Source organism: Apus apus, chromosome 7 (assembly GCF_020740795.1).
Source record: "Apus apus isolate bApuApu2 chromosome 7, bApuApu2.pri.cur, whole genome shotgun sequence".
Taxonomy (NCBI): Eukaryota; Metazoa; Chordata; class Aves; order Apodiformes; family Apodidae; genus Apus; species Apus apus.
In genome coordinates this window covers 1,628,573-1,653,674 of record NC_067288.1, presented here as the reverse complement: position 1 = coordinate 1,653,674, position 25,102 = coordinate 1,628,573, and the positions used below count along the sequence as shown (strand labels likewise).

The 25,102-nt window shown below is 44.1% G+C and overlaps 1 protein-coding gene across 1 annotated transcript in view; it reads left to right on the top strand.

Moving 5' to 3' along the window:
• Positions 1–262: 262 nt before the first annotated feature.
• HMCN1 (hemicentin 1) overlaps positions 263–25,102 on the top strand; it is a 189,408-nt gene continuing 164,568 nt past the window's right edge. Inside the window, exon 1 of the mRNA XM_051625140.1 lies at positions 263–1,010. Coding sequence (XP_051481100.1) covers positions 263–1,010 — 748 coding nt within the window. The remainder of the gene's footprint in view (positions 1,011–25,102) is intronic.

Genomic DNA, 25,102 nt, shown 5'->3' with positions numbered 1-25,102 from the left:
TGTGGTCCTGATCCCATTTTGGGGTCTTTTCTATCCACTTAGTAGTCACTGTAAGTGTACTGCACAGGAGCTGAGGAAAACAGGCTGGAAGGGCCTCGGCAGGTCCGGCCTCTGGTTTTCAGGTCGCAGCTGTGGCAGCGCAACCCAAGAGAGAGGAGAAGCAGGGCAGGAGCGCGCGTGGGAGCTATTTCAGTCTCGTATCACGCGCGTGTGTCGCCATCCAACAACAAATACACTCCCCTGCCCTCCTCGGGGCGGGTGGATGCTCTACCCTCACCTCCCGCGGGTGGGTGCCCAGCCCCGGGTCCGGAGACTGCGGGGGCCGGGCGGGAGGGCAGCGGGCGTCGGGGGTCCGGGGTCCGGCCCGACCCTCGGCGGGAGCGGGTCCTGGGCTGCGGGCAGGGGCCGGGCAGCGGGAGGAGGGGGCTCCGCCGTCTCCCTCGGGGCGGTGCTGCCCCAGCCCTGCCCGGTGAGAAGGGCGGAGCGGAGCGGGGGCCGCGGCCAGACAAAAGCTGCGGGGCTTCCTGCGCTCGGCGCTGAGGGGAGCGGGCAGCGGCCGCCGATCCCTGTCCGCTCCGAGCGCCGCCGCCTTGGACGTGCTGCCCCCCGGGGCGTTGGAAGAAGTGCCCCCCCCCCCCCCCGGGGCGTTGGAAGAAGTGCCCCCTCCCCGGGGCTTTGGAAGAAGTGCCCCCCCAGCCCGGGGCGCTGGAAGAAGTGCCCCCCGGGGCTGCCGGGGATGAAGATGGCTCCGGGCGGGGGCAGCGGCTCGTGGGGAGCGGGTCTGGGCTTGGTGCTGCTGCTCGCCCTGTGCCGCCGCGCTGCCCCCGAGCTGGGCGGGCAGGCGGTGCCGGAGGGAGCCTCCACCCTGGCCTTCGTCTTTGATGTGACCGGCTCCATGTACGACGACCTGGTGCAAGTGATCGAGGGGGCGTCCAAGATCCTGGAAACGTCGCTGAAAAGACCCAAGAGGCCGCTGTACAACTTCGCCTTGGTGCCGTTCCACGATCCAGGTGGGGGTTTCTCGGGGCGGGCAGCCCGGGCCAGCACCGCGGCTTCCACCGAGGGCTGGGGGGTCCCTGCTCCCAGGGGAGCTGTCACATCACAGCCCCGCTCGCCACACAGGTCTGCCCGCTGCCATGACGTGCCCGTAGGGTTTTTAGCCCCTCCACCCTCGTCTCCCTGCAGACACATCCCGGCAGACCTTCCAAAAGCCTGCAGGATAAACTGAGGCGGTATCAAAGCCCTGGGTGCGCCAACGAGTAGTTCAGGGGATCAGAGTCTCCTCTTAGTAATTCTAACAGGAGCCGAAGTGGCTTCAGTGACCCTTTCTCCCAGTAGAGAGCACGTACAGTAAAGACAGTGCTAAGTACTTCTCAGTGTCTTTCCGTGGGAATACACTATGAACATACAGTTGCACCTTTTCTTCAGTTTAGTTGTTGCTCTTTTACACTCAGAAACTTGCACTGAAATGATCCAGAAGCTTTACATGGTGTGTTTTTTTGGTGTGAGTTCTTAGTTCTTTCCCTCGTTTTACCTTCCTCCCCCACCCCATGCTGTACATCATGAGTTCTTCTCTTTCAGCATCTGTTTTCTATTCCCTTCCTATCCCTTCTCTCTGGCTTTCTTCTTCTTTCCTTGTCAAATATCTTTTGGTGACTTGAAGAGGAAATAGGAACAGGATGCTCCAGGCTGGTGATACATGCTGTTCTATGGAGTAAAAACTAATTAAAGAAAAAAAAAAAAAAGGGGGGGGGGGCAAAGAGTTGGGAAAAGCCCTTGAAAAATGCCTTTCTCCTTCTAGTTTCCATGGAATATCTGAGAATATGACATTCCAGAAGTCAGTTCTTAAAAGTTCAATTTTCCCAGAGATGTCATAAAACAAAAACAGGCACTCCTGCTTACAAGATATATGTTTGCTATTGTTATAAATGCCTTAAACAAAATGCTTGGGAAATTAGAGGAAAAACTTGCTGTTGTTGTTGTTATCTATAAGCTTGTATTTTTTAAAATTATTTTTTCTTCCTTATAGAGAGTCCCTTATTGTGACATCAGAATGTCCTATCCCTAAAGGGTCTGTTTATGTACCTTACTGTTTTCATCTTTGGTGTCACTTATATAGGACTTAAAAAGCCCTAGGCCTCCAAAGTAAGCAAGAAGGAGAAGATTTTTGTCAAGTGTAGGACCTGGACTCTTTTATATCGTTTGGAAGATGAAGTAGATAGTTCTTGGAGCTCTTTGTCCTAGGATGAGAAAGAAAATCAACATTATGGGTTGGGAGTATTTTGTTCTTATTTTCTCTCTAGATTCACACTTTATAAATCTTCCTTTCTCATTGCTGAAGTGATCCACTAGGAGAGTGGATAGTTTGCTTTTGCAGAAGGCTTAGGCATCTACAGCAACCATGAGAGCAAGAAGATGGTCTTGCATGGTGCACTTTTAGCTTGCAGGTTTGTGTGAATAGTCCCTTGTTCTTGTGTGTCTTTGGTAGATAGAAGCTCCAGCTTCTGTGTCACTGGTAGTTCCAGTGCTTGGCTTTCATCATGGGCTATGTTCACATCCTTAGTTTCAATAGCTACGTTTTTATTTTTCATACCATGTGTTTCTTGTCTTCCTTCAGTTTTTTTTTCTGCACATTTTCCTGTTTCATTCCTTTTTCCATCTGCTTTACCCTCATCCTTCCACTGGATCTCCAAGGTCTTTGTTTCTCTTACCTTCTTGGTCTGTACATGCACCACTAGCAATAAATCTGCTGCCACCTTCCTCTGCTTGATTCACATTTTTTCCCCTCACAGACTTCTTACTTCCTTGCCTCCTCCCCCATTCCCTTTCATTCCGTAGGAGATCCCTTTCCTTGGCAAACGTTAGATTTCGTTCAGTAGAGTAACTGAAACTTAAACCTCCAGGGAGTTGACCTGTACAAGAAAGAGCTGCTGGCAAACATGTACCAGTGTCTCCTGTTACATGTCTCTGTGGAACGCCAGCTTCCCTGCACTGCCAGAGGGGACCTTACTTTTTAGTGTGATGGATAACTTGTTAGGTCATAAAGCTGTTTGGAAGTGGAGAATGTATAGTTTAAAATTTTATTTTGTCTTAATTTATGGAAACTATTTCTCTATGCTTTTCTTAGAATCTGAAGGACACACCACAGTCCAGTGTCTTGAGTTTTATGGATGCAGCAGGTGAGACTGCTGATAATCTGGTATCTTATACCTGATGGTGACCAAGTTTAGACACTTGAAAATAGAATGGAAGAACTACTGTTGTGGCAAGTTCTTCAACATTGTCTCTGAATCTTGAGAACAGTTAGTTCTCTATAAAATCTCAGATTGTGTTTCAGTGTCCCATGCATTTACATACAGTTTTTCTTTTGAAGACTGCTCAAATAAACTGATGAGCATGATATAAATATATATATATTTGCTTCAGGTTGTCTAGTTATTTGCTCAACTGATAATTGTTCTTCAAAAAGATAGAGCTTTATTTGTAGCTGCCCCACAGAGAAATTCTTCCTGATGTTTAGTGAGGTTCTGTGGTCCATGAGGCAAGCAAGAGTGCAACACATAGTTGGACCTCAGATCCAAGGAGCTTCTCTTTGTATAAAGCTATCCAGACCCAGATACACTCTTTATTTCTAGGTCATTACAGTGTAAACTTGATGTGGATTTGGCTTTTAATTCCAATGTTTTCCTAATTTATGTTGCACAGTGTATGCTGAACAGTGCCTCTGTCATTCCCTGCACTACTGCTTGATTAGGACTGATTAGTGAACAATTCCAGTGCTTTCTAAGCACTGTAAAGAAAGAGTTGCTGGCAAGGAGAGTTGTGCTCACCAAAACCCTACAAGAATCTGTCTTGGAAGAGTCCTTGACAAAACACAAGGTACATCTGAATTATAAACAGTTTGAGTTGGTTCAGAATCCTCCTATATTCTACTGGACTACAGAGTTACCAAACTGCTGCATGTTCATGCTGCTTGGTGATGTGCCAACATGTGCCTGGTCTTTGATGGTAGATTTGGATTTAGTGTCATGACTGCTGCAGTGGTATCTTGCTCAGACTATCTTTTGGTAAAACAGTAATAACAGTATATTTTCTAGTATCAAACCTGAGGTTTTTGACCTAGAATTAAGGCCTACAGAAAAAAGATGTTGAATGGGTTTCGTGTTCTGGTGCTGCTGGACCATCTGATGATGTGCTGAGATCTCCATTTTGAAGAAGCTTTTTGTTTTGGATGCCACTTGGTGTGTAAGTGTGTGCAACGCTCTAACAGATGACAGGAATTTTTCTATTGTGGCTTTTCAATGCCTAAACATGATCACAGAAGTTTTGTGGATACTCAAAAGGGTGGTTGAAAAAGAAAGCTCTTGCCAGACTTGTGCTTAATGGAAAAACTGAGGGGGAGAAAAAATAGAGAGACCCAAGTTAAGAAGAGTTGGCATACAAAAATTTTGAATTGGAGCTAAAGCTTAAGATCAGCAAATGCTTTTGTAGTTGCATGTTGTGGGTTCTGATCTCCTACTAACTAACTCCCATTGTATCCTGTGGAAACAGGATTGGGCTCAAAATGTCTTTATTGAACATCTGTGGCCAGCTTTTCTATTTTTTCTTAATGCCATTAAGGAATTTTGGAATGGAAAATAAGCCTAAGAGGACTAATTCATCTCTAGTATTTTTCTGTAAAGCTCATAGAATTATAGCAGTAATAACTTTGACTCTGCATGATTTAATCGAGCATTCTTTTAGTGTGAATGAGTATTTGAGAGACCAGACTCTGGTAATTAATTTTAATTACCAAAAAATAATTGAAGAGGCTTCCTGGTGCACAGGATGATGTTTGCCTGTCAATACTTGGCACATGTACAGCTCTCTGATAGGAGCATCTCCTGATCCTTTTCCTTACAAATCAAGCAGCCAACATATTGCCTACATGAGAAAAGATAAAATGCTGCTTTGTTCAGATGGGAAGATAGTGTTGAATTTTGGTCATCACCTGTGGTCACATAGTAAATGTGTAGCAGAACTAGAAATACAGTGTTTTGGGTTTTTTTTTTTCTCCTGGATGCCACTCCTCTTTTTGAGAATAAAGCTCTGATTATATCATGGAGTAAAGGCACAGAATTATTTTTAACTCTATAACCTGGGATCACCTTTATCCAACTGACTTGCAGTGCCACCCATAACTGTGGTTGGGCTGCTGAGCCATATACTAGCTTGGAAGAAGTTCAGAAGCTCATATGAAAGCTGAGAATTCAGACTCTTTCAGGTTTGATAGGTTGTAGGCCTTGGGGTTGGTTTGTTTGTTTGTTTTATGTTTTTTATTTTGTTTTAAACTTATAATGGAGAAGAAATAATGTATTTGTTGGGTTTTTTTCCAGAGGAGGAACATATGAAATTAAAATTAGGCTATTAATGGAATTGGGCTTATACCAGCAGATTCTGAAGGGATCTGAAAAGCTGTGTGCTTTTCAGAGCACACAGTGGAGAAGTATAAGCTTTCCTTTGTGTTTAACTTCTGCCTCGAAAGCAGCACTTGTGAGCGATGAAGAATAAATTGTCCTCTGAGTGTAGGAATAACATTTCCACCCCAGTTCAGCTGAAATTCTTCCTGGTTTTAATTCAGCTGCAGGGGTTGCATGGCCCAGTATGTGCCACCAGTTTGTCATTTCCATATCTATGGCTAAACAGTATTGCTGCCCCTCCACCGCCCAGCAGGTTTCTTCCATCAGACTCTCCTAATGGCTTTTCTCCACCACATTGTCCTGTCCTTACCCTTTTGCATTCTTCTGTCATTCGAGGTCTTTAACCTCTGGCTTTGCTCTCAGATTTGTGCGTGTCTGCTGAACTTCTCAGGCAAAGGCTGAATGTAGGTAAATCAGTTATTCTAAACCTTTTCCCATTTGGGAGAAGCTGAATGGTCCTTCTGACATTGTCTGAAGAAGAATGTCATTGTTTTAAGGATTTTCTCTGATTCCTTTGGATGGGGAAAGAAATACTTCAAGACTTAGTTTTACCAAAGAACAGGAACATGACTTTGGGGAAACTGTATGGCAGTAGTTTCCAGAGCAGGGAGGACGAGCTTAAGAGACTTCAAGTATTTCATACTCGTATTTGAGTTTGCCAGCACCACAGAAGTAGAGTTTGTACCAGAGATGGGAACAGCATGAGGGAAGTCCTGGAGCTCCCATGGTGCCATTCCCTCTGCAGCTCTCATTCTGGGGGACTGTGTAGACCTGTTGGTGTCACTGTGGTGGTGATGTTCTGAAAACATCAGAGATGTGAAATCTCTGATTTCACAGAGGTGAGATGGAAATGGGAAACTGCCCTTCAAGAACCAAGCACTTGGTGGATTCTGGAAAGGTCTGCTTGTCTTTGGGCAATAGCTCTTCCTGTCCACATTCAGGGGGTTTCCTTGCCTTTGTCAGTGGGTAAAACTGCTTGAAAGTTGTCTAATATTTGAACTACGTAAATCTTTTTGCAAGGAGGAATAAATTGCTTGCCAGTTAATTCCTGTGGGCAGATGTTTTGCAAATACTAGAACTTATCAAAATCCCATAGTTTTTATGGAAAGGAAAGAGAACAGTTGCCCTAGCTCTGTTTGGTAAGAGTAGGGTCAGAGGCACAGAAAACTATTGTCTCCACTTAATTCAAGTAATCTTACTTTGAGAGATGAGTTGGTTTCATATTATTCCCAAAGTCCAGAGCGGGGCAAAAATGTGCTAATTTAACAAGTCCAGTCCCCCTGTTCTTGGGCTCTGCTGATGCAACACAGAGTACCAGGTTAAAGTTGTCACAACTGATCTTTCAGACTAGTGTTCTTTGGTGGTCTCAGGAGTTTCTGAAAATCCTGTCTCAAAACCCATTCTGACCATACGTGCGATCAGTGTTCTGAAACCTTCTTGTCCTTAGTGGAGAGGTTGTGATACCTGTTAGTTCAGTTCTGTGTGAATGCATGGCTGATTCCTTGATCCTTTGGAAGGATTTTAAAACAGCTCTTTGCATAGATTACAGAAGACAGTATTGCCTGTGCCAGAAGCTCCAAAATCTGTGAGACAGAGAAGAAATTTAACATCATCCAAAAGCCTATTAGAACATCACTTACAACTTAATTCTCTGCTGTTGAAACTCTGCCTGTCCAGCTTGAAGGTGTGCACAACAGTAAATTTTCCCTGATTCTTGAATCTTTTTTTGCAAGGGAAAGGATTTAATCCAATTTTTTTTACTCAAAGATACAATGGAGATTCTTTTCATTAGGAAAACAAGTGATAGTGCCTCGAATATGTCATTCTCTTCTGCATTATGGAATATTTTTTGTGTTAAATTTGAACTTGTTGCCTACTGAACTTCTACAGAAGCTAGTTGTTCCATTTTGCTTTGCCATCCCCACCTCCAGGTGGTGACAATCACATCAAAAGCTCTGTAGCTCATTAGTAGTGCATCCCAGTGTTGTTCTGTTCCAGTAACTATTACTGATGTTGTTTAGCTGTGCACACCTGTTCTCTGTAGCTTCAGGAGGTTACACAGAGGATGTTTCACATGTTGTGTCTCAAATAGCAGTCACTCTTCCAGTGCCACTGCAGACTCAGCCACTAGACATGCAGCAGTGCAGCAAATAATGGTACAGAGTTTTAAATGCACTCAGTAATACAGTGGTTTTTAATGTGAGAGCTTTCTGTCACTTGCCTTAGAATCTTTACATTACTCTTAGCCCCTCACATACCTGAAAAATTCTTTCACCTCCCAATGTAGCAGGTTTTCCATCACATCACTTCCTACTGTTCTATTTTCTGAAGGGGAGTAGATGGCAAAATGTAGACTATGGAGGATCACACACCTTGCTGAGAAGGGAAGGGTGGTGTGTATGTTCTGTAACTTCCACTGCAGACACAACTGTGTCTTTCAGTCACGTGCAGTGGACAGAACCCGCTGAGAAGCCACTCATCACTGTTCTTGGGGATATCCCCTCAAAGTGTTGGCACCCATCACAAAACACATTTAAAGAGCAGCACAAATCCACACAGAGACAGTATGAAGTTCCAGATGGTCTTTCAGCTGCTGCTGTTCTGCACAGAAAGGTTTGCCTCTGCCTAGAGGCTGCTGCCCTGTTGTTTCTGTTACTTTAACTGTTTGCTGATTGATCTCAATATCACACAACACCGAACCAGATTGGAAAGCCATCAAACTGCTACCAGTTGAACCCAATGAACAGTGAAGCCCCAGAAGAAGTGTCTGCACAGCATGTTTCACCGTGTCCTGGCTTACCCAAGCAGTGACTGTGGTTTAATCCCTCAGAAGAAGTGTGGAAGGAGGATCTGTGGAAGCTGGTTTCTCTGCCTGCCTGCCTGCCTGGGCAGTGCTGTCTCCTCCTTGGGAAGCAAGGATTGGTGGTTACTCTCCTCCAACGTTGCAGCACCTGGTAACTGGGAGAAGGTGGCTGCCAACAGTGTAAGACAACATTCGTAGTATTCTGACTGCCTCCGTGCTACCTCCTCTCTTCTTCTCCCCACTTTCAGGGCATTTCTCAAAAGATGTAGTAGTTTGTATTTCCACAGTCATGTATGGAAGCCAAGTTAATCCTATTGATGGCAGTAATTGTATAACAGGAGGCCACGTTAGCTGTGAGTCCTGGTGGGAGCTCCATGGCATGGAAGGAAAGAAGAAATTCCTCATGTTGCATGCATCTACTGAATTGGTTTCAATGCCTACAAATCAAATTCCTAATAATTTATAGATATTTGATGCAAATCATAAAGTGCTCTTAGCTATGACTAAACTGCCCCCTCCCCAAGCCTGGCACATTCTGTCTCTTTCTCACCTGGAGAAAGCAGTTATTTTTTAAGAATGCACTGGAATTAAATTAATAAGGAGACATAAATATTATATACATCTCTATCTCGCTTTAATTGAGGCAATAGTGTTAATTTTAAGATGAACTTTCAGTTAAATATACAGAGGGAAGTTGAAAAGGATTCTAAGAAGAGCATATTTGCCTCTCAAAATGCCAGCGTTGCTCTTTAAAGTGGGAATGTTGGAAGATAACTATGGAAAACAGTGTCTTCTATGGTGGGGAATTAACAGCGAATGCCATTAGTGGAGAGAGAGGCTTGAGTTCTCAGAGGAGAATGAAGAAGAAGAACCCAAGAGGGTTTCAGGGCTGCTGAAACTGAGGCACTGTGATCTGTGGTCCTTGCTCCACGTGCTGCACTCTGTTAGCAGCACCAGCTTGATTCGGATCAGGTACAGGGACGTGTTCACACGCCTTTTGGGAGCTCTGTGTTCCGTGATGCGGAGCTGGGCTGCTCATGAACTGCAGGAGGGTGAACAGCACTTGCAGGGGGGCACAGACTGATGGGGCTCCGTGTGCTGGTGCAAATTTCGCTTGAGCTTTTCTTAACCAGCAGTGAGCAAAATGAGTTTTGTATTAGGCTGGTGTTTTGTTATGTTCATGTGATATTCCTCATCTTGCTGTACCAGCTTGTTTGGAACCTCAGAGCTATTTCCTTTACTCTGCATGGACTTGAGCAATTGTGTCTCTGTACTCTTCTGGCCTTGTGCTTTATGCTTTCTGTGTGTGTATTGGAGGCTGCTTGGGATTTATACTAGAGTGGATTCAGTTTGGTCAGTTGAGGGTCTGGGTAAGCTGGAGTATGGAAAAGGAGCAGACATTTCATTTAGTTAATGTGTTATGCATGTGACCTAAAGAATGACAGCAGGAACCCTTAAGTTGGAGCAAGCCCTCAGATGCCAGTTGGTATATATTTTCCAGTCAATGGTTTGATTTTTTGCATATGCTGTGGGCTTTGGTTTTAAAGGAGATGCATACATCAGAGGAAATATTGGGAACATATGATATTCAGTTTGTAAATGGCAAAACAATTTCTCTGTTGAAAGAGACTGGTGTTGCTTGATCAGCTCGCCATGCCTTGATAATCAACAGTTTTGTTAGAAGAAATAAGGGGGATTTAATGAAATGTGCTCTAGGGTGGTTGCTTCATGTGCTTTCTTTACTACTGCCAGGGAGAATGTGTTTTATTCCTCAATTACTTTGCTGAGTATAATTCATTTGTTACAAATATTGCCAGTGTTTAAGATTTCCTGGTTTAGGTGTGTTGCTCTCAGATCTGATTTATGACATCCTTCAGTTATGCCTCTTGTGAATTCATGCTATGCTGTGGTGGTTGGGTGAACTCTGTGTCCAAGATTTGCATTTTCTATAGGGGTAGTTGGCCATGTTTTATTTTAAGTGGGATCAGAGTGGTTTAGGTTTCACATGTCCCCTTGTGGCCTATGGTTAAACTTCCCTTGTTGCCTTTTGAAGAACATGTGCAACCTATTCTTTGGTAACTGTAGATGTGAGCTGAGCTTTTCCCTGTGTTTGCCAGAGGAAAGCACAACTGCCTGTTCCTAAAGCACTTGAGTGGGATCACATTATGCCAAGATTCATGAAGCTGTGACACTGAGGACAGGATTAATCCCATTTCACTTTAAGCACTGAACTGAAGAACCTCAGCTGAGAGACTAGATACCCAAAGGTTTTTTCTGCAATTCACAAAAAGAAATTGGCACCTTTTATAGAGCAATTCATTGCTTGTGAATTTTTAAATGCTCTTTGGAGGTCTCATTTGCTTTCACTGGCTTCAGGGGGAGCAAAGGTTAGTTCAGCTGAAGCCTTGAATTTAAGAGGTATTAAGTCAAGTGAGAGGTTTTCTACATTCTGGCTTTTTCCTGCTTTGGGGCTGACTGTCCAAATAATAGTCCCTGAGATTTATTTTTATACTCTTTTTCATCCTGCCATATAGATACCGAGTGCTCAGCTGAACCTGGCACACTTGGAAGAATAGGTTATGATGTCCTTCCTGATTCTGATCCGACCCAGGCCTTCAACTGTGCTGAAGAACTTTCCTGGTAGGACATTTTGAGCCCAAACTGAGAAAGTCAGAGGCAGTCTGTGCAGGGAGCTCCACCATAAACTTGAGGGGCTTCTGCAAGTCTGGTTTGTGGAGGCTGTTGGTGGATGTCTAATGATGTGGTTTATCAGAACGATTTGCACCTCATTTGCCCTGACTACAGGTTGTCAGCAGGATTTAACCTTGGGCAGAGGAGGTCCTGTGTAACCTAAAGGAGTAACACTGGCAGCTGTGAGGCTGATAATCTCTGTGGGGATAAGCCACAAACAGGGGCTGTGGTACTGCAAATGTGTACTGCAAATGCAAACAGGCTGTGTGCATTTAGGCAGATCTCTTAACTTACTGTTCTCTATCTCATGTGCTCCTCCATCTTGATTGTCTTTGGTGTCCTTGGTGCTCCTCTTCACAGAGACACTCTGTGCAGTTTCCCAGCTCTGCTCAAGTTGTAGCCCTTTCCTTCAAATATCCTGAGCCACGGCTTTCAGTCTGCAAGACATTACTGGTAAAATATATGCATGTTTGAAAATGACATGTTCCCAGACGCCACGCCAACAAGCTGCATCCATCACATGCAACAAAAAATAATGGAAAGTGTTGAATTCACTTTCAGTAATGTATCCCTGTTAGCAGTCTCATCTGTTGGCTCTGGAGTAGTGGCTTCTTTCCCATATGCTCTTGGTAATACAACAGTTGGTGTGTGATATTAGGAGCAATCAATCAAGTGTGTAAGTGTCCGGAGCCTGTGTATATCATAGAGGGACTCCCAGAATAAACTTGGATGTGCCAGTGTTGTGCAGAGGGAAATGTCAGCAGTTCATTGGAGTGCCCTGGGAGCTGACTCTGGTGGCAGAGACCACTGGCCTGGTGCTGGGGCAGAGCCTGTTGCAGGATTGCAGTCAGGAGGAGTGAGCTTTACCTCTGCGTTTCAGTGCCTCAGTGTTTCCAGGGGGCTGCAATGCTTGCTTCCTCTGCTGTTTTTTTCCCAGCCATAGGACTACAAAATATGCAGAGTGCTTTAAAAGACAATTTCATGTAGTCTGATACATAGTAGAGCCAAATTCCCAACATCAACTTTGTATCTAGAGAATAAATTCCAACCAATAGAGCTTGTCTACGATGAGATGGAACCAAAAGCAGAATGGGACCCCAGGTTTCAGGCTGGGAGAACCCTGCTGAAATTGAGTGATTTGGGGTCAGTTTGCATAATTAAATGAAAATGAAGGAATGTCTTTTGTTGCTGTAGTCCCAGCTAAATGTCTGAGTCTGTTTGCTCAGGATAGCAGCTCTAATCTATGACTATAGGTTACTGCTGGATTCCTGCCATCTTGTTTAAATTACATTCATTGCCCGGGGGTGGGGGGTGTAAGCAGGAAGCCATTGTAATTTTCATGCTTTGGACACCAGTGTATTTTCATGAGCTGAAGTTAAATGTCTCTGGGGATGCTGAATATCACTGAAACATTTCCTGAGTTCTCTTAAGCTGTACAATGGTATGTCCGAGACTGTTTTCCAGAGGACAGAGCTTTTTGTTTAGTTAGTGAGGTCTTAGTGGGTTCACTGAACTAGTATGTGTTTGCACTTACAATTCATTGAGGAACGGAAGAAGAGAAGGAAACTTGTGCAGGACAAATAAAGTCCTCTGCCTTAGGACAGCTAGGAATACTGTGGGGTTTCTATCTCCTCGTATTAATTTATATTTCTAGTTACTAAAATCGTCAAGAGATTGTGACTTTGCAACTGCTGTATCACAGATAGTGTTTTAGGCTGTAAATGGGTGGAATGGCTAGGCAAGCACATGGTTTTAGGTAAAAGAGCAGTAGCTGGAGCACCCAGGTAGAGAAACTGCTGCCAGTCTTTGGGCAAACCTCTTTGCATCCTGGCACTTCTTTTCCATTTTATGTTATGCAGCTTGTGCAGCACCAAAGCAACACCAGTGTGCTGTTCATGGGAGCTCTTTAGCATCACTGCACACACTCACTGCTATCTTACCAGAGTACCAGAAGTACTGCTAGACCCCACCAGAGGCACAGGCAGAGCCAAGCCCCAGGGTCACCCCTGGTAGGCTGCTGAAGCACCCCATGATGTGCACTGGTTGGGATAACGTTTTGTCTGCTTTCTTACAGCATTTGTAGAACATAACATGGTGCTTAGGCAATGGTGCTTGTCCAGTAGGTGTTGCATGCTGATTTAACAATATATTACCTAAAAACCTACATTGTGGTGGTTTAGGGCTTGCAGATGAGTGGGGTTTTTTGGCAGTTTGGGTTTTTTGTTTGTTTTGGTTATGCCTTCCCCTTTTACATCTTTCATAAGCTGAATCAAAGCACGGGGAATTCATGTGACTTACTCCTGAGTCGCAGCCCCTTGGTTAACCACAAATCCACAAATCACTTATTTATCCCTGAAACGTTTACTCCTTCTTTTCCTTTCTTATCTGTCAGACTCCCACATCTTTTTATCTTTTTCGTCTCTGCCTTCAGCCCATGCCTTCCTCAAAGTTTCCATTGACCCTTTTCCCTCAGAGGTTCGGTGTCCCTTCTCAGCACTCTCCTCCTTTATCTCAAAGTTTCTTGGCAGTCTGGAGTATCCTTTGCATATACAGACTGGATCCTGGTGATGGGACATGTTGCTGCTAAAAGCAATATATTCTTGCACTGAAAGAAGTGCTGGGTTAGCCACAGGTAGGTTTGTGCAGGAGATGCTGGTGAAGTCTTTCCCTCATGGTGTTCAGTGTGTCTGATAGCTGGTGTTTGCCTTGGCAGGAGTGAGGGTGGTAGCAGGGACATGTTTCTTTCTCACTTTGCACGTTGGCTGTGCTAGCAGGTGTGTTTCCAGAGTTTCTTCTGGGTCTGAATTGGACCAGTGGACTCTGGTGTTTTGTTCTCTGAAATTTTGGCTGAACCTGTACCTTTTCTTAAATGTGTGGCTTTATGGGACGAAAAAACGACTGCTCTGCACTGCATATCTGCTTCCCTCTTCTCTGAGGTTATGGCCCTTTCTGATCCCCAGCCATGAAAGTCACTTCACAATTCCAGGTTCATTCCAAAATGGTCTAGGTTATCAGAGACTCCTGAAAGTCTTGGACTGGCTTGGATAGAGAGGGTGTGCGTGAACAGCTTTGCTGCCAAGCAGAGGAGGGGGTGGCTTTTGTGTGCACCCTTCTGGGGAGCAGGGCTGGGGGTTTGTGTGGCTGGCACAACTGCAGAGGGACCGAGCTGAGTGTCCCTAGTGCTGGTGAGCTGAATTTAACTGGAGAGGTTGGGTTATGCAGGGTCTGTGTATGTGCACATTTAGACAGACTCTGGGAATGCTGACAGGGAGAAAAACATGTGGCTGCTTTGTGTGTAAAGCTTTGTGCTAAATATTTCTATTGTTGCTCATGCTTAGGGTGTGAAAAGTGGAGATCATGTCATTACTGTAAAAACTCAGCCCTTTCCCCATCTTTGAAAGTGTAACGGAGTAGCATTCTGTGGCCTAAAGTGAGCCATGGTGTATCAAGATAAAAATTATGTATGTTGGCTAAATTGCCTTTTCAAGACTTTGGCAATTTTACCACTTCAAGCAAGTCCTTTAATCTGCTGGTGGTTCAGCATAGCCACCTGTGCTCACACGTACCCATCATTTTTCTTTGAAAGGGGAGACACAAGAACACTTGACAGTGTAGAATTGTCGGGTAGCTTGTGGAGATGGAGATCTAGCTTAGCAAATGGAGTGAGAGGATGAAGTTGTTTCTGTAAAGGGAAGCATGATGATGCTGTTGCATGCTTGCTTCATGCGATGAGTCTTGCTTTATAGAGTATGGTTTGAGATGAGACAAACAAGAGAAGCCTTCAATAACTGAAGTGTGTTTTGAATTAACACTTCAATTTGAATAAAGCTTGTTCAAAGGCAGATTTGAAGTGCATAAAACCTTTCAAACTTTAGAAATTTTGGCTGTGGATATTTACGTGATGACTCAAGCCTATCTCACCTCTTGTGTTGTAGCTACACAGCATTAAACAGTTTCTTAGTTACTTGCAATGAAATGTCCCATTGTGTAGGCAGAAAAGCTGGTTTTTCCACTTCTGATATTCTGTCTCATTGAACAGGTTTTGATCTTGGTTAACATGGAGTAAATCCAGAGTAATTCCATTACAGTCAGTGATGTTAGCTTGGAATTACACCAGTGTAACTGAGGTCAGAGTCTGGCTTTGCTTGTCTGCTTTCTTAATTTGCTAAATATTACATATTCCCCCAATATCCTTTCACATCTCCTCTTCAGAGCTTGCTGGTTCCTCCTACTTTCCCAAATTCCAACAGCAACAATGTAGGTGAAATTTACTTGATGAAAGATTTTTTAAGCTAGGGCCTGGTTTTTATTAGCTCAGCTGTTTTTCTTTTTCTTTCCTTTTTCTTTTTTTTGGTTTGTTTTTTTTTTTCCCAGCACTGTTTGAAGTTTCATTGTACTTGGGATAAGATCTGAATTCCTCTTGCTTTTTCCTACTTGACTCAATTTTGTCAATTAGAAGTGTGGTGTTTTAAATTACAGGGTGCTCTCCAGCATTGTCATTGAGTAAGAATTGTATGCCTCAGTGACATTTCAAAGCAGTTCTTAACTTCAAAGATCAGAAAAAAGAAAAAGGTTGTGCCTTAAGGCATTATTGTGGATCAGCAACATAACGTATTTGAAAGGAGCTCAGTAAATGTGAGATGTGACTTTGGCAAACAAGATTAATTATTTTTTTCCTGTTTTTGTTTATATTTCATGACATTACACTAGCTTTTAGAAGTGTACTCGAAACTTTATTACAGAGTATTTTAATTTACCATGTATGAGAGACATCTGGAACTTCATTGAGGTTATTCTGTGAGTGAAATCGTGTGTATTATTAAGGTTAGATGTTTGGACAGTTTTATCTGTGTTTATATAGTTTAGCTGGTACACTGGGTTCTTGGGCCACATAATCCTACCAGAAATTAACCCATAACATTTGTATTAACATCTTTGCAGTTTCTACTGTTACAGTGTCTCTACCATCATATGATGATAAATCTGCCCAGAATACCCAGCTGTTACTCTAGGGATAAAGGAAGGATGTGAGATGGGAAACGCCACCTCATTCACAGTTTGGAGACTTTGGGCACAAACAAACTCTGCCTGTACTTAAATTAAGCATAACTTTTAAGAATGTTTCTGCATATATTCTACTGATTTTTATATGACTTTCACATAGACTTGGGTGTTTTTTCCGAGTGAGGCCCTGAAGATTTACCTTGGGCAACCAAGAGAATCTTTGATAGAACTAATGTTTTAAACCTGAGCCATACAGTCTTGATGCTTTGGATGCCATTTTGTACAGCAGTAACGTGAAAGAGCACTGATCAGACCCTGAATGGTTAGTCACGTCTGTACCTGTATTTCTCCCACATTCCATGCAGTCTTCACCGTGACTGTACCAGTGGGCAGTTTGTAAAAACAGCTGGTTCCTCCATCCTGCACAACAGACTGTTGTTTAAAGAGTGGCTGACACACCAGAAGGCTGTGCTGCCATTCAGAGAGACCTAGACAGGCTGGAGACTTGGGCGGGGAGAAACCTGATGAAGTTCAACAAGGGCAAGTGTGGAGTTTTGCATTTGGGGAAGAAAAACCCCACGTACCAGTACAGGCTGGGGGCTGAGCTGCTGGAGAGCAGTGTAGGGGAAAGGGACCTGGGGGTCCTGGTAGGCAGGAGGATGACCATGAGCCAGCAGTGTGCCCTTGTGGCTAAGAAGGCCAATGGCATCCTGGGGTGTGTTAGAAAGGGGGTGGTTAGTCTGTCAAGAGAGGTTCTCCTCCCCCTCTATTCTGCCCTGGTGAGGCCGCATCTGGAGTATTGTGTCCAGTTCTGGGCCCCTCAGTTCAGGAAGGACAGGGAACTGCTGGAAAGAGTCCAGGGCAGAGCCACAGAGATGATGAAGGGAGTGGAACATCTCCCTGATGAGGAAAGGCTGAGGGAGCTGGGTCTCTTTAGTTTGGAGAAAAGGAGACTGAGGGGTGACCTCATTAATGTGTACAAGTACGTAAAGGGTGAGTGTCAAGAAGATGGAGTTAAGCTTTTTTCAGTGATGACCAGTGATAGGACAAGGAGTAATGGATACAAATTGGAGCACAGGAGGTTTAAGGTGAATATCAGAAAAAATTTTTTTACTGTGAGAGTGACAGAGCCCTGGGACAGGCTGCCCAGAGAGGCTGTGGAGTCTCCCTTGCTGGAGACATTCAAACCCCCCTGGACACGTTCCTGTGTGATGTGCTCTGGGTGCCCCTGCTCTGGCAGGGGGGTTGGACTGGGTGATCTTTCGAGGTCCCTTCCAACCCCTGGGATTCTATGATTCTATGAAAGAGAGCTTGTCAGGCACTTACAGTCTTTGTTCTGTGGCACTGGAGTTTGAGAAAGTCATCCTGACTATTAACCTATGTAGGAATTTCATGTTGGTTTGTGATAGCCATTAAGAACTGCATATTTTTGTTGTGGTTTTGAGCCTTCTTTTGGATGCAAGACATAAGGCCTAAATGGGAAGCTGTAGTGCAGCCATCAGTTTGTGTACCTGTGCTTTCTTAGGAAGGACTGCTCTGGGCTGGACAGCTGCCCTGGCTTCTCAGACAGTTGGTGGTGGAAGCCTCAGGGCTGGGATGAGAAAGTGCTTAAGATGATGTTCAAAAGCAGGAAGAGGATTGGCAGAGGTTCCTTCTAAAGACGCTGCTCATTGAAGAGAAATTATTCTGTTATGTGCTGTCCCGAGGCCTGAGACTTGCACAGAGCAGTGAAGTTCCACTGAATGTGGTGGCATTCAGAAGTGTGTTTTCTTCAGATCTGAACTGCCTATGCTGTTTAAAAGTGGTGAAGGTGCTGTGGTTTCTAGGACTGCACTTCCTTGCTTTACAGCTAGGTTGTACCTGGACAGCTTAACTAGCAAACCTGATCACCAGCAGGCCTTCTGTTGGAAAAGTGTGTAAGTGGAGGTGAAATGGGCAGTTGAAGACTCAGTGTTGAGTCAGTCACTGGATGGCTGGACTCATGAGCCTTGCTGCCTGTGAAGGATGTCAGGCATGAGGTTTGCACTTGAAGAGGTGACAGATCTTGCAGCAGGAGCACTAAGTAACCCACAGCAGAACAAAGAATTCAATCTCTAAGGGGAAGATCAAGCTATTTTAAGACTATCTTCAGCTAGAAGAATATATTGGGTCTGAGAGATATTCTTCTTTCTTAAAGAAAGATGTGACATGTTGTGTGACAATTTGGGCCACTGCAGTTAGTAATTCATACAGCCTATTGAAAATTATTCTTTTTCTATTTTTAGTGGTGGAGAGGTTTTGGATTAGTGTTGTTTTCTAGCACTACTGAATCTTATCAAGCCCTCATAATTTAAAAAGATAATCCATATTTATGCTAAGCTACTTGACTTTGCCCTGAAGAGGCTGAGGAGTTGTCACTTGAAAACTCTAATAAAACACAAATAGTGAACTACTTGAGGGTGGACATTGTAGTAGTAACATCTAAAGCAACTGCTGCTGTTTAGTAAATTCGTTCTTCAGCTTTAATGGTAAGAGAAGACTAGATGTGTTGTGTCAGTCTGACAAAAGAACATGCCGGATGAGAAGCCCATGGAAGATGGGCTGTTTGATTCTTTGCTAGCAGAAACAGGTGGAAGCTTTGTGCTCTGTCTTGTATAAACAGGCTGGACAATGTATTGAAAACATGGTAAATACTTCAATTTTAAACATTTCATAATTTTTTAGGAGTAATTGTGGTAATTGTTTAGTGATGGATTATTTTATTTCCATGTGAGTTCTATGTTTTTGCAGTAGTCAGCTGAGTACAGCCAAGTCTTGTTGGCCTAGGCCAAACACAAGGTAGCACTGGGAAGTACAGGAATCAAGGCAAATGGGTTAGTCTAAGATAACTTCCATCTAAACATAAATAAGTGCCATGATTTTGAACAACTCTTAAAAGATGAGGAAACAGAAAACAAGGTTTCTCCATAATGTATTCCTGTTTAACTGATTCAGGATATCCTCATGTGAAATGAAAAAGGCTATTATGTTTAAGGTAAAAAAGTTAATGTTCTCATGGATTTTTTCCCTTGTCCTTCCCTCCTCACATCTGTTTTTTTACTTAGTTTGCAGCATGCTTGCATTTTTACAGTAGGAAAACTCGGTGGAATTTTATAACCCACAGATAATATTTAATGTTTCCCTCCTTTCCGCAGCTTCCTCAAAACTACTGAATGCTCAAGCCTGCATCAAGAGCAGAAATAGTCTCATGATTTTTCCTTCTTCTACAGCCACCCAGCAGCTTTCCTGTAGCCCTCAGCCTCCCGTTCAGTTCAGGCATCCCACCGTGTGTTGGGATGTGTCGGGATGCATCCCCCGCGTTCCCTGTGGTCAGGCTGCCCATCCCCAGTGGCAGGGCACTGGGCTGTGCAGAGGAGCATGGGGAAATGGGGGTGGGTTAGTAGCTACCCAGGCAAGCTCTCTGAAACTTGCTGTAATGAGCTGCCTGGAGTTCCTGCTGGTGTGGAAGAGTGGGCAAGAAGGGAATGTGTTGGTAAGTGAGCTGCCCCTGAGCAGGAAGCAAATGCCGCTCTTGGGACTCATCGACAGCGTCTTGGTTCTGCTGCCGGGGCTGGGCCCTGCCACCTAGATGGGTTTGTTTCTTGCAAAGCAGTTCTAGTGGCTTAATTCTGAGTTTCTCCAAACCTCCAGGCTGGGCTGCTTCTTCCAGTTTGGTACCTGCTGACACAGGCAGGTGTTGCACCGTGGTACTGCTAGTGCAAAGCAGAGGCTCTTGCTTTACCTGCTCAAGGTGGGAAGGGGCAGCAGGCAAAGCCAAGAGGCTGGTTTTGGGTTTGGTTTTTTTGGTTGTTGGTTGGGTTTTTTTGTTGTTTTGTTTTTCAATGGAGTCTAAAACACCAATAGTCTGTTCAGCTTTAATTAATACAATTTATTAAATTTTTGTTTATATCTTTTCTGTGGAGACACCAGCAACCTCTTTTAGCTTAGTAGGGCAGCATCACCTACTTGAAAAACTCAAGCCCGACAGATTTTAGGTGCAGTCTCAAGGATGAAGAAGAAAGTGACTGATAAACTTCTAGGTTGCTGACTCCTGAAGGGAGCTAGCCCACACTGCAGTGGCTCCCCTGGCCGAAGGGGGCTCCCTGAAACCCCAGAGATGCTGTTTCACAGCTGTAGAAGAAAGCTGAGATGGATGTTTTCTGAATGAGGGCACAACTCTTTCCAGCTTTGGTTCTCCTTTAGTCTTTTCTCAGTCAATTTTGAAAATGATAATGTACTATTTTAAGGTGTTTTGCTGTTGGTCTGAGATCTCCATTTTAAATGCCAAATTTCTGTCAGCAGAAATAGATGCTTAGACATTAATTTGGGGATCGTTTATGTACTGTGGAACTTGCATAAGATCAGTGAATTCGCAGATTCTCTTTCAAAAGTGATAAGTAAACTTGTGTGGCTTGCAGTCAAATCCTTGGCAGCACAGTCAGACTCAGGAACTTCTGTGCAGCAGGATTTATTTAACAAATATTCTCAGAGATTAATTGTATGACTACTATGGAGGCAAGTTCTGGTTTTTGATTCTTCTGCCAGATGAAGTAATGAAGAGAAGAGATTTAGGTTAGACATTAAGAAGAAATTCTTCACTATGAAGGTGGTGAGACCCTGGCCCAGGTTGCCCAGGGAAGCTGTGGCTGCCCCATCCCTGGCAGTGTTGAAGGGCAGGTTGGATGGGGCTTGGAGCAGCCTGGGCTGGTGGAAGGTGTTCCTGCCCATGCAGGGTGGTTGGGACTAGATGGGTTTTGAGGTTTCTTCCAACCCAAACCAGTCTGATTCTACAATTAAAAGGATCAAGTAAATGCAATGCTACACATGGGGGAGAGGAACATTTTGCCACTTCCCTTGTGGTTGCCAAGTGGCTCCTAGCAGCTGAACTTGTGGGCACTGCAGTGTGCCAGTAGGAGAGCTGACTGTGTGGCTTGGTCCTCCTCCTGCACTGCAGCCTTTGCACGCTGCTGCTCCACGGTGAGAGCTGGGAAGAACCGGAAGCCACACTGCAAGGGTTTTTCACTGGTTTGGACCACAGAAGGGAAGGAGACACATGTAACTGCTGTCACTGCCAAGGTATTCTGGCAGCTGTGGAGAAACTCCTCAGCCTGGCTGTGTGACTCCTTTCCCCCCTCCTTGGGGTTGTGGTGGCCATTTGAGTTTGTCAGGCTTGCTTCTCTATTCTACAGTAAGTTTATCTACTACTGAATGATTTCTGCTCTTAAAAATGTTTTTGTTGATGCCTTTTTGGAAAATTACATAATTTCAAGGGATACAGGCAAAAATTAAGGGGTGGGAGAAAGCTGCTTCCAGCTGACTTGCCAGTTACTGAAGTAAACAGTGCTGTAATGAAGGTCTGGAGAGGCTTATCTGGCCATGGAAAAACTTGCTATACCTTTTTAAAAAATTAAATAGAGCCCAAGTGTTTCAGTATCCTCTTCATCCCAGGATGGCTCGGTCAGATAGCAATTTTGCAGTTGTATTTTCTGCAGCTTTTTCCCATCCCTTGTGAAGCAGAATCCTACAGCAGCCCAGGTTGGATGGGACCTCAAAAGGTCATTACGTTCAACCTGTCACACAAAGCCTCACCAGGAGTAAGAAATGGGTCTATGAAGTAGAAATACGAAATGAGATAGTTACAAAGTCTTCACTGTTAATAATAGGTGTTTTTAAAGGACCAAAAAGCTCACTTTAACCTGGTACACCAGTAATTGACCTCATCCTAGCATCTTTAAATAGATGCTTTGACTTAAATACTGCATTAATTCATTTGTTGAGGCAACATTGAACCATTGTTAGAGGCCTGGGGGCAAGATTCACAACTGGATTTTGTCAGAGTGAATAAGCAGTGTATGCAGACAACATTATCTGCCATAAAATTCCTGTCAGCTGCATGGGGATTAGTTTTGGGAAGCGGACACTTATTTAGAATAATGCATGGGGATTTGAATTTACAGTTATAATGGCTAAAAAGGAGACACTTATTTCTAGTGATTCTGCACTGGTAATCCTTTAGCAATTCACTTTAAAGCATAATGCTTGGAGGGGAGCTGGAGCCTGTTCTAAGTGAAATAATAAAAACTCTATCATTGACTCCAAGAGAAGGCAGATGTATTTTTAATGGTAAAAAGAAAACAATAATGATACAGGGTCCTCATACACAGACTACCAGGAGTTTTGTACTGAATGTGACAACTTCTTTCTCCTAGCATCTGGTCTTAGATGACTATTTTGGTTATGCTTGGAAATCTCCATTCTCAAAGGGTGGCAGCTGGATCCATGATGAATCATCTTATGGTATTGAAATGACGATGTCTGTGTGTGTATATATGTGCACACAGACACAAGATGTCATTTCGTAGCAAGTTGTTTTTCTTCTCTTAGAATTTTCTAAAAGGAATATATTTTCTTCTGTGTGTTCTTTTGGGAGACAGGTGGCTTGGGATGAAAACTGAGGAAAATGTATTTAGTTGAGTTTTAATTATGCGAGTGTAGGTAGGTCTGTGGTTAGAGTCTCATCTTTTTGTTTAGGGGTAAATGACTAATATTGTTTGCTGACAATTTTCAGAGCAAAATTTATTGAAATAACATTTTGAGGATTGTGCCTGGCATCTGAAGGAACTTTAGATCAGTCTTTACTTTTTATTGTTTCTCTTATCCTCTGCAGAGGAAAAAATCCTAAAACGTTGCACACCGTGGATGAGCTTTGTGTCTGACAATTGTGCTGTGCTGTTCTGCCCCAGCTCGGGTAATTCCCTCTTGTCAGCAAGACCCAGGATACACCATATTCCAGCTTTTACCCTGCGAAGGCATTACCAGAAGATAAGCCTGTTAAAGAACAGCACAGAATTGATATGCTAATTTATTCTGGGAAATCCTGGTGTCCATGGTCTCTTGACAGTTTTAAGCACCAGCTGATTAGTGCTGTGGTCTCCATAAAGCTCATTAGGAGAACAGCTCCTTCAAGAAAACGTTGGCTCCTGGTCTGTTAAATACAGGGCAGTAATTAGGCACATTAAGTACTGCTCCTGACTGGGCATGTCGTGATGTGCTACTTCTTGTGAACGTGGAGGATTTCTCATCCTTGTGGCCTGAGCAGGACTGGGTTGTCCTGCTCTCAGGGTGCTCAAGTTTCTGTTGGTAGCTTTATTTGCTGACTGAGTCTGTTTTACTGTAGATGTGGGTGCTGAGTGCATTAGTAATTACATATCCTTCATGGAAGCAATGTGGCTGCAGTTTCAGCAAGGAAGAGCCAGTTGCTTTTTCAGTTTAGTTTGTGTCTCATGATCAAAAAGCTGACTTGGCTTGAGTAAGGTAGCCCTCTCCAAGGATCTTCCAAGTCTCTTTGGAGGAAGTAATATGTGAATATAATCTTCCCAGCAGCAGAAGCTTTTCATTAGACTTGGTAATTTGATTCATCTATTTTGGAAAAATAAAGCTGATTTTTATATTTTTTTTTGCCAGTCAGCCTACGAGCCCCATCTATGGTGAGGTACTTGTGGGGACACAGTGACAACCAGAGCTCAGTGAAGAAAGAGCCTTATGGTTGAGCTTGTGGTAACGAACCTGCAGTGTCAGGAGGCTCCCGATGGTGGAGCTGGGATATTCCTGAGCAGCAGCAGCTCAGAATGAACCTTTGCTAGAGGGTGCAGTAAACAAGGTCCTTTTGTCATGCGATAGCAGGGATAAATTTTTAAGAATTGAGCTTTAAATAGTATTTGCTTTGACTTCAACACGTTAAAGTTGTTAACCACGGAAGAGCACGGCAACGTTTGTCGTTACGCTGGTTCCTGCTCTGCCCTGTAGCGCGAGTCCTCCCTGCAGCGCCGTGACAAGTGCTGCAGGAGTGTTGCCAAGACACGCAGACCGAGAGACGAGACAGAAATAGAGCTGGACTGAGCTGGGAGTTCAGTCTGGAGAAGGAATCTGAAGAGCATCGTGAACTGGATGTTACCCCATTCAGCTTGTTGTTAACAAGTGGAGATCCAGCCAGGAACCTGATGACCTTCTCAGACGTTTGGTAGGCGGGGGGCACGGGCAGCTTGGGTCACTGCTCCCGTGCAGCACAGTGAGGAAGCTGTGGCTGCAGCTCTTACCAGCTCTTCATTCTTTACTGTAGGCTGAGGGGAGCAAATCAGTCCAAGCTTGTGTGCTGTGTAGTGTCAGCAAATGCTTTCCCCCCCTTGTGTCCTATAGTGCTTTGTCTTGTTAGAAAAGCAGCATGAACTTCTGAAGCCTTGGCAGAGCTGGGCTGGCAAGTGTGACACCCAAAGCCTCTGGGCACAGGAGCGATGCTCGAGAGCATGGGCAGCATGTGGAACCTGCTTGGTTCACTGGGATAAGTCAAGGCTTGGACGTTGGGGACCACCTAGCTGTGAGAGACTCACATCATCTCCATGGCTCTCAGGCCTTTGGCCTCTCTCGGGGGCTGTCAGCTGAGTTGCCAGCTATGGCTGTGTTTTTTTGTGATTGGGCAATCATCCACTGAGAGCTGGCTAGAGGCAGCCAGGGTCATTTCAGAAATTATGGCTGTTGGGCCCCTTCTGGGAACAGACCTCCAGGGCTGTTCAAAGGACCCAAGGGGAGGGAGGAGGAAGGTGGGTCTTCTGCAGATGCAGATTCTGTATGTTCATTTGTCCCCAGAAAGGAAAAAAAAACAACTTGCTTTGTGTCAATTTTCTACATCTGGGACCTTTAATAGCTGCTGGCATTGCTTTAAATTTTAACCACATGGAGTCAAGTTTTCTGGTCCCTTTGCCTCTTATTTGTGCACCAGAAATAAACAAAATCATCTGACCTACCAGGAGGGATGTTCAAGTTATTTTTTTTATTAATTTTTTTTTTCCTCTTCTCTGAACGAAAATCAACCTGCCTTTTTTTGTTTCCAGCCTGAGGGAGTAGATTTTTCTCTCAGTGGTTCCATGATGAATTTAATGTAATGAATGTCACTCATGGTAGGACTTGTGAAGCTCTAAGGCTGTTTTGTGCATCACATATTTAAGAGAGAATTTGTAGCAAACCTAGATTTATTTTAGCTTTCTCTGGGTAGAAGAGGCTACTCTGCACATCCTGTGTTTTTATCACTGTAGTTCTTAGCACACTATTAATTCTTCTTTTTAGTGTTTCT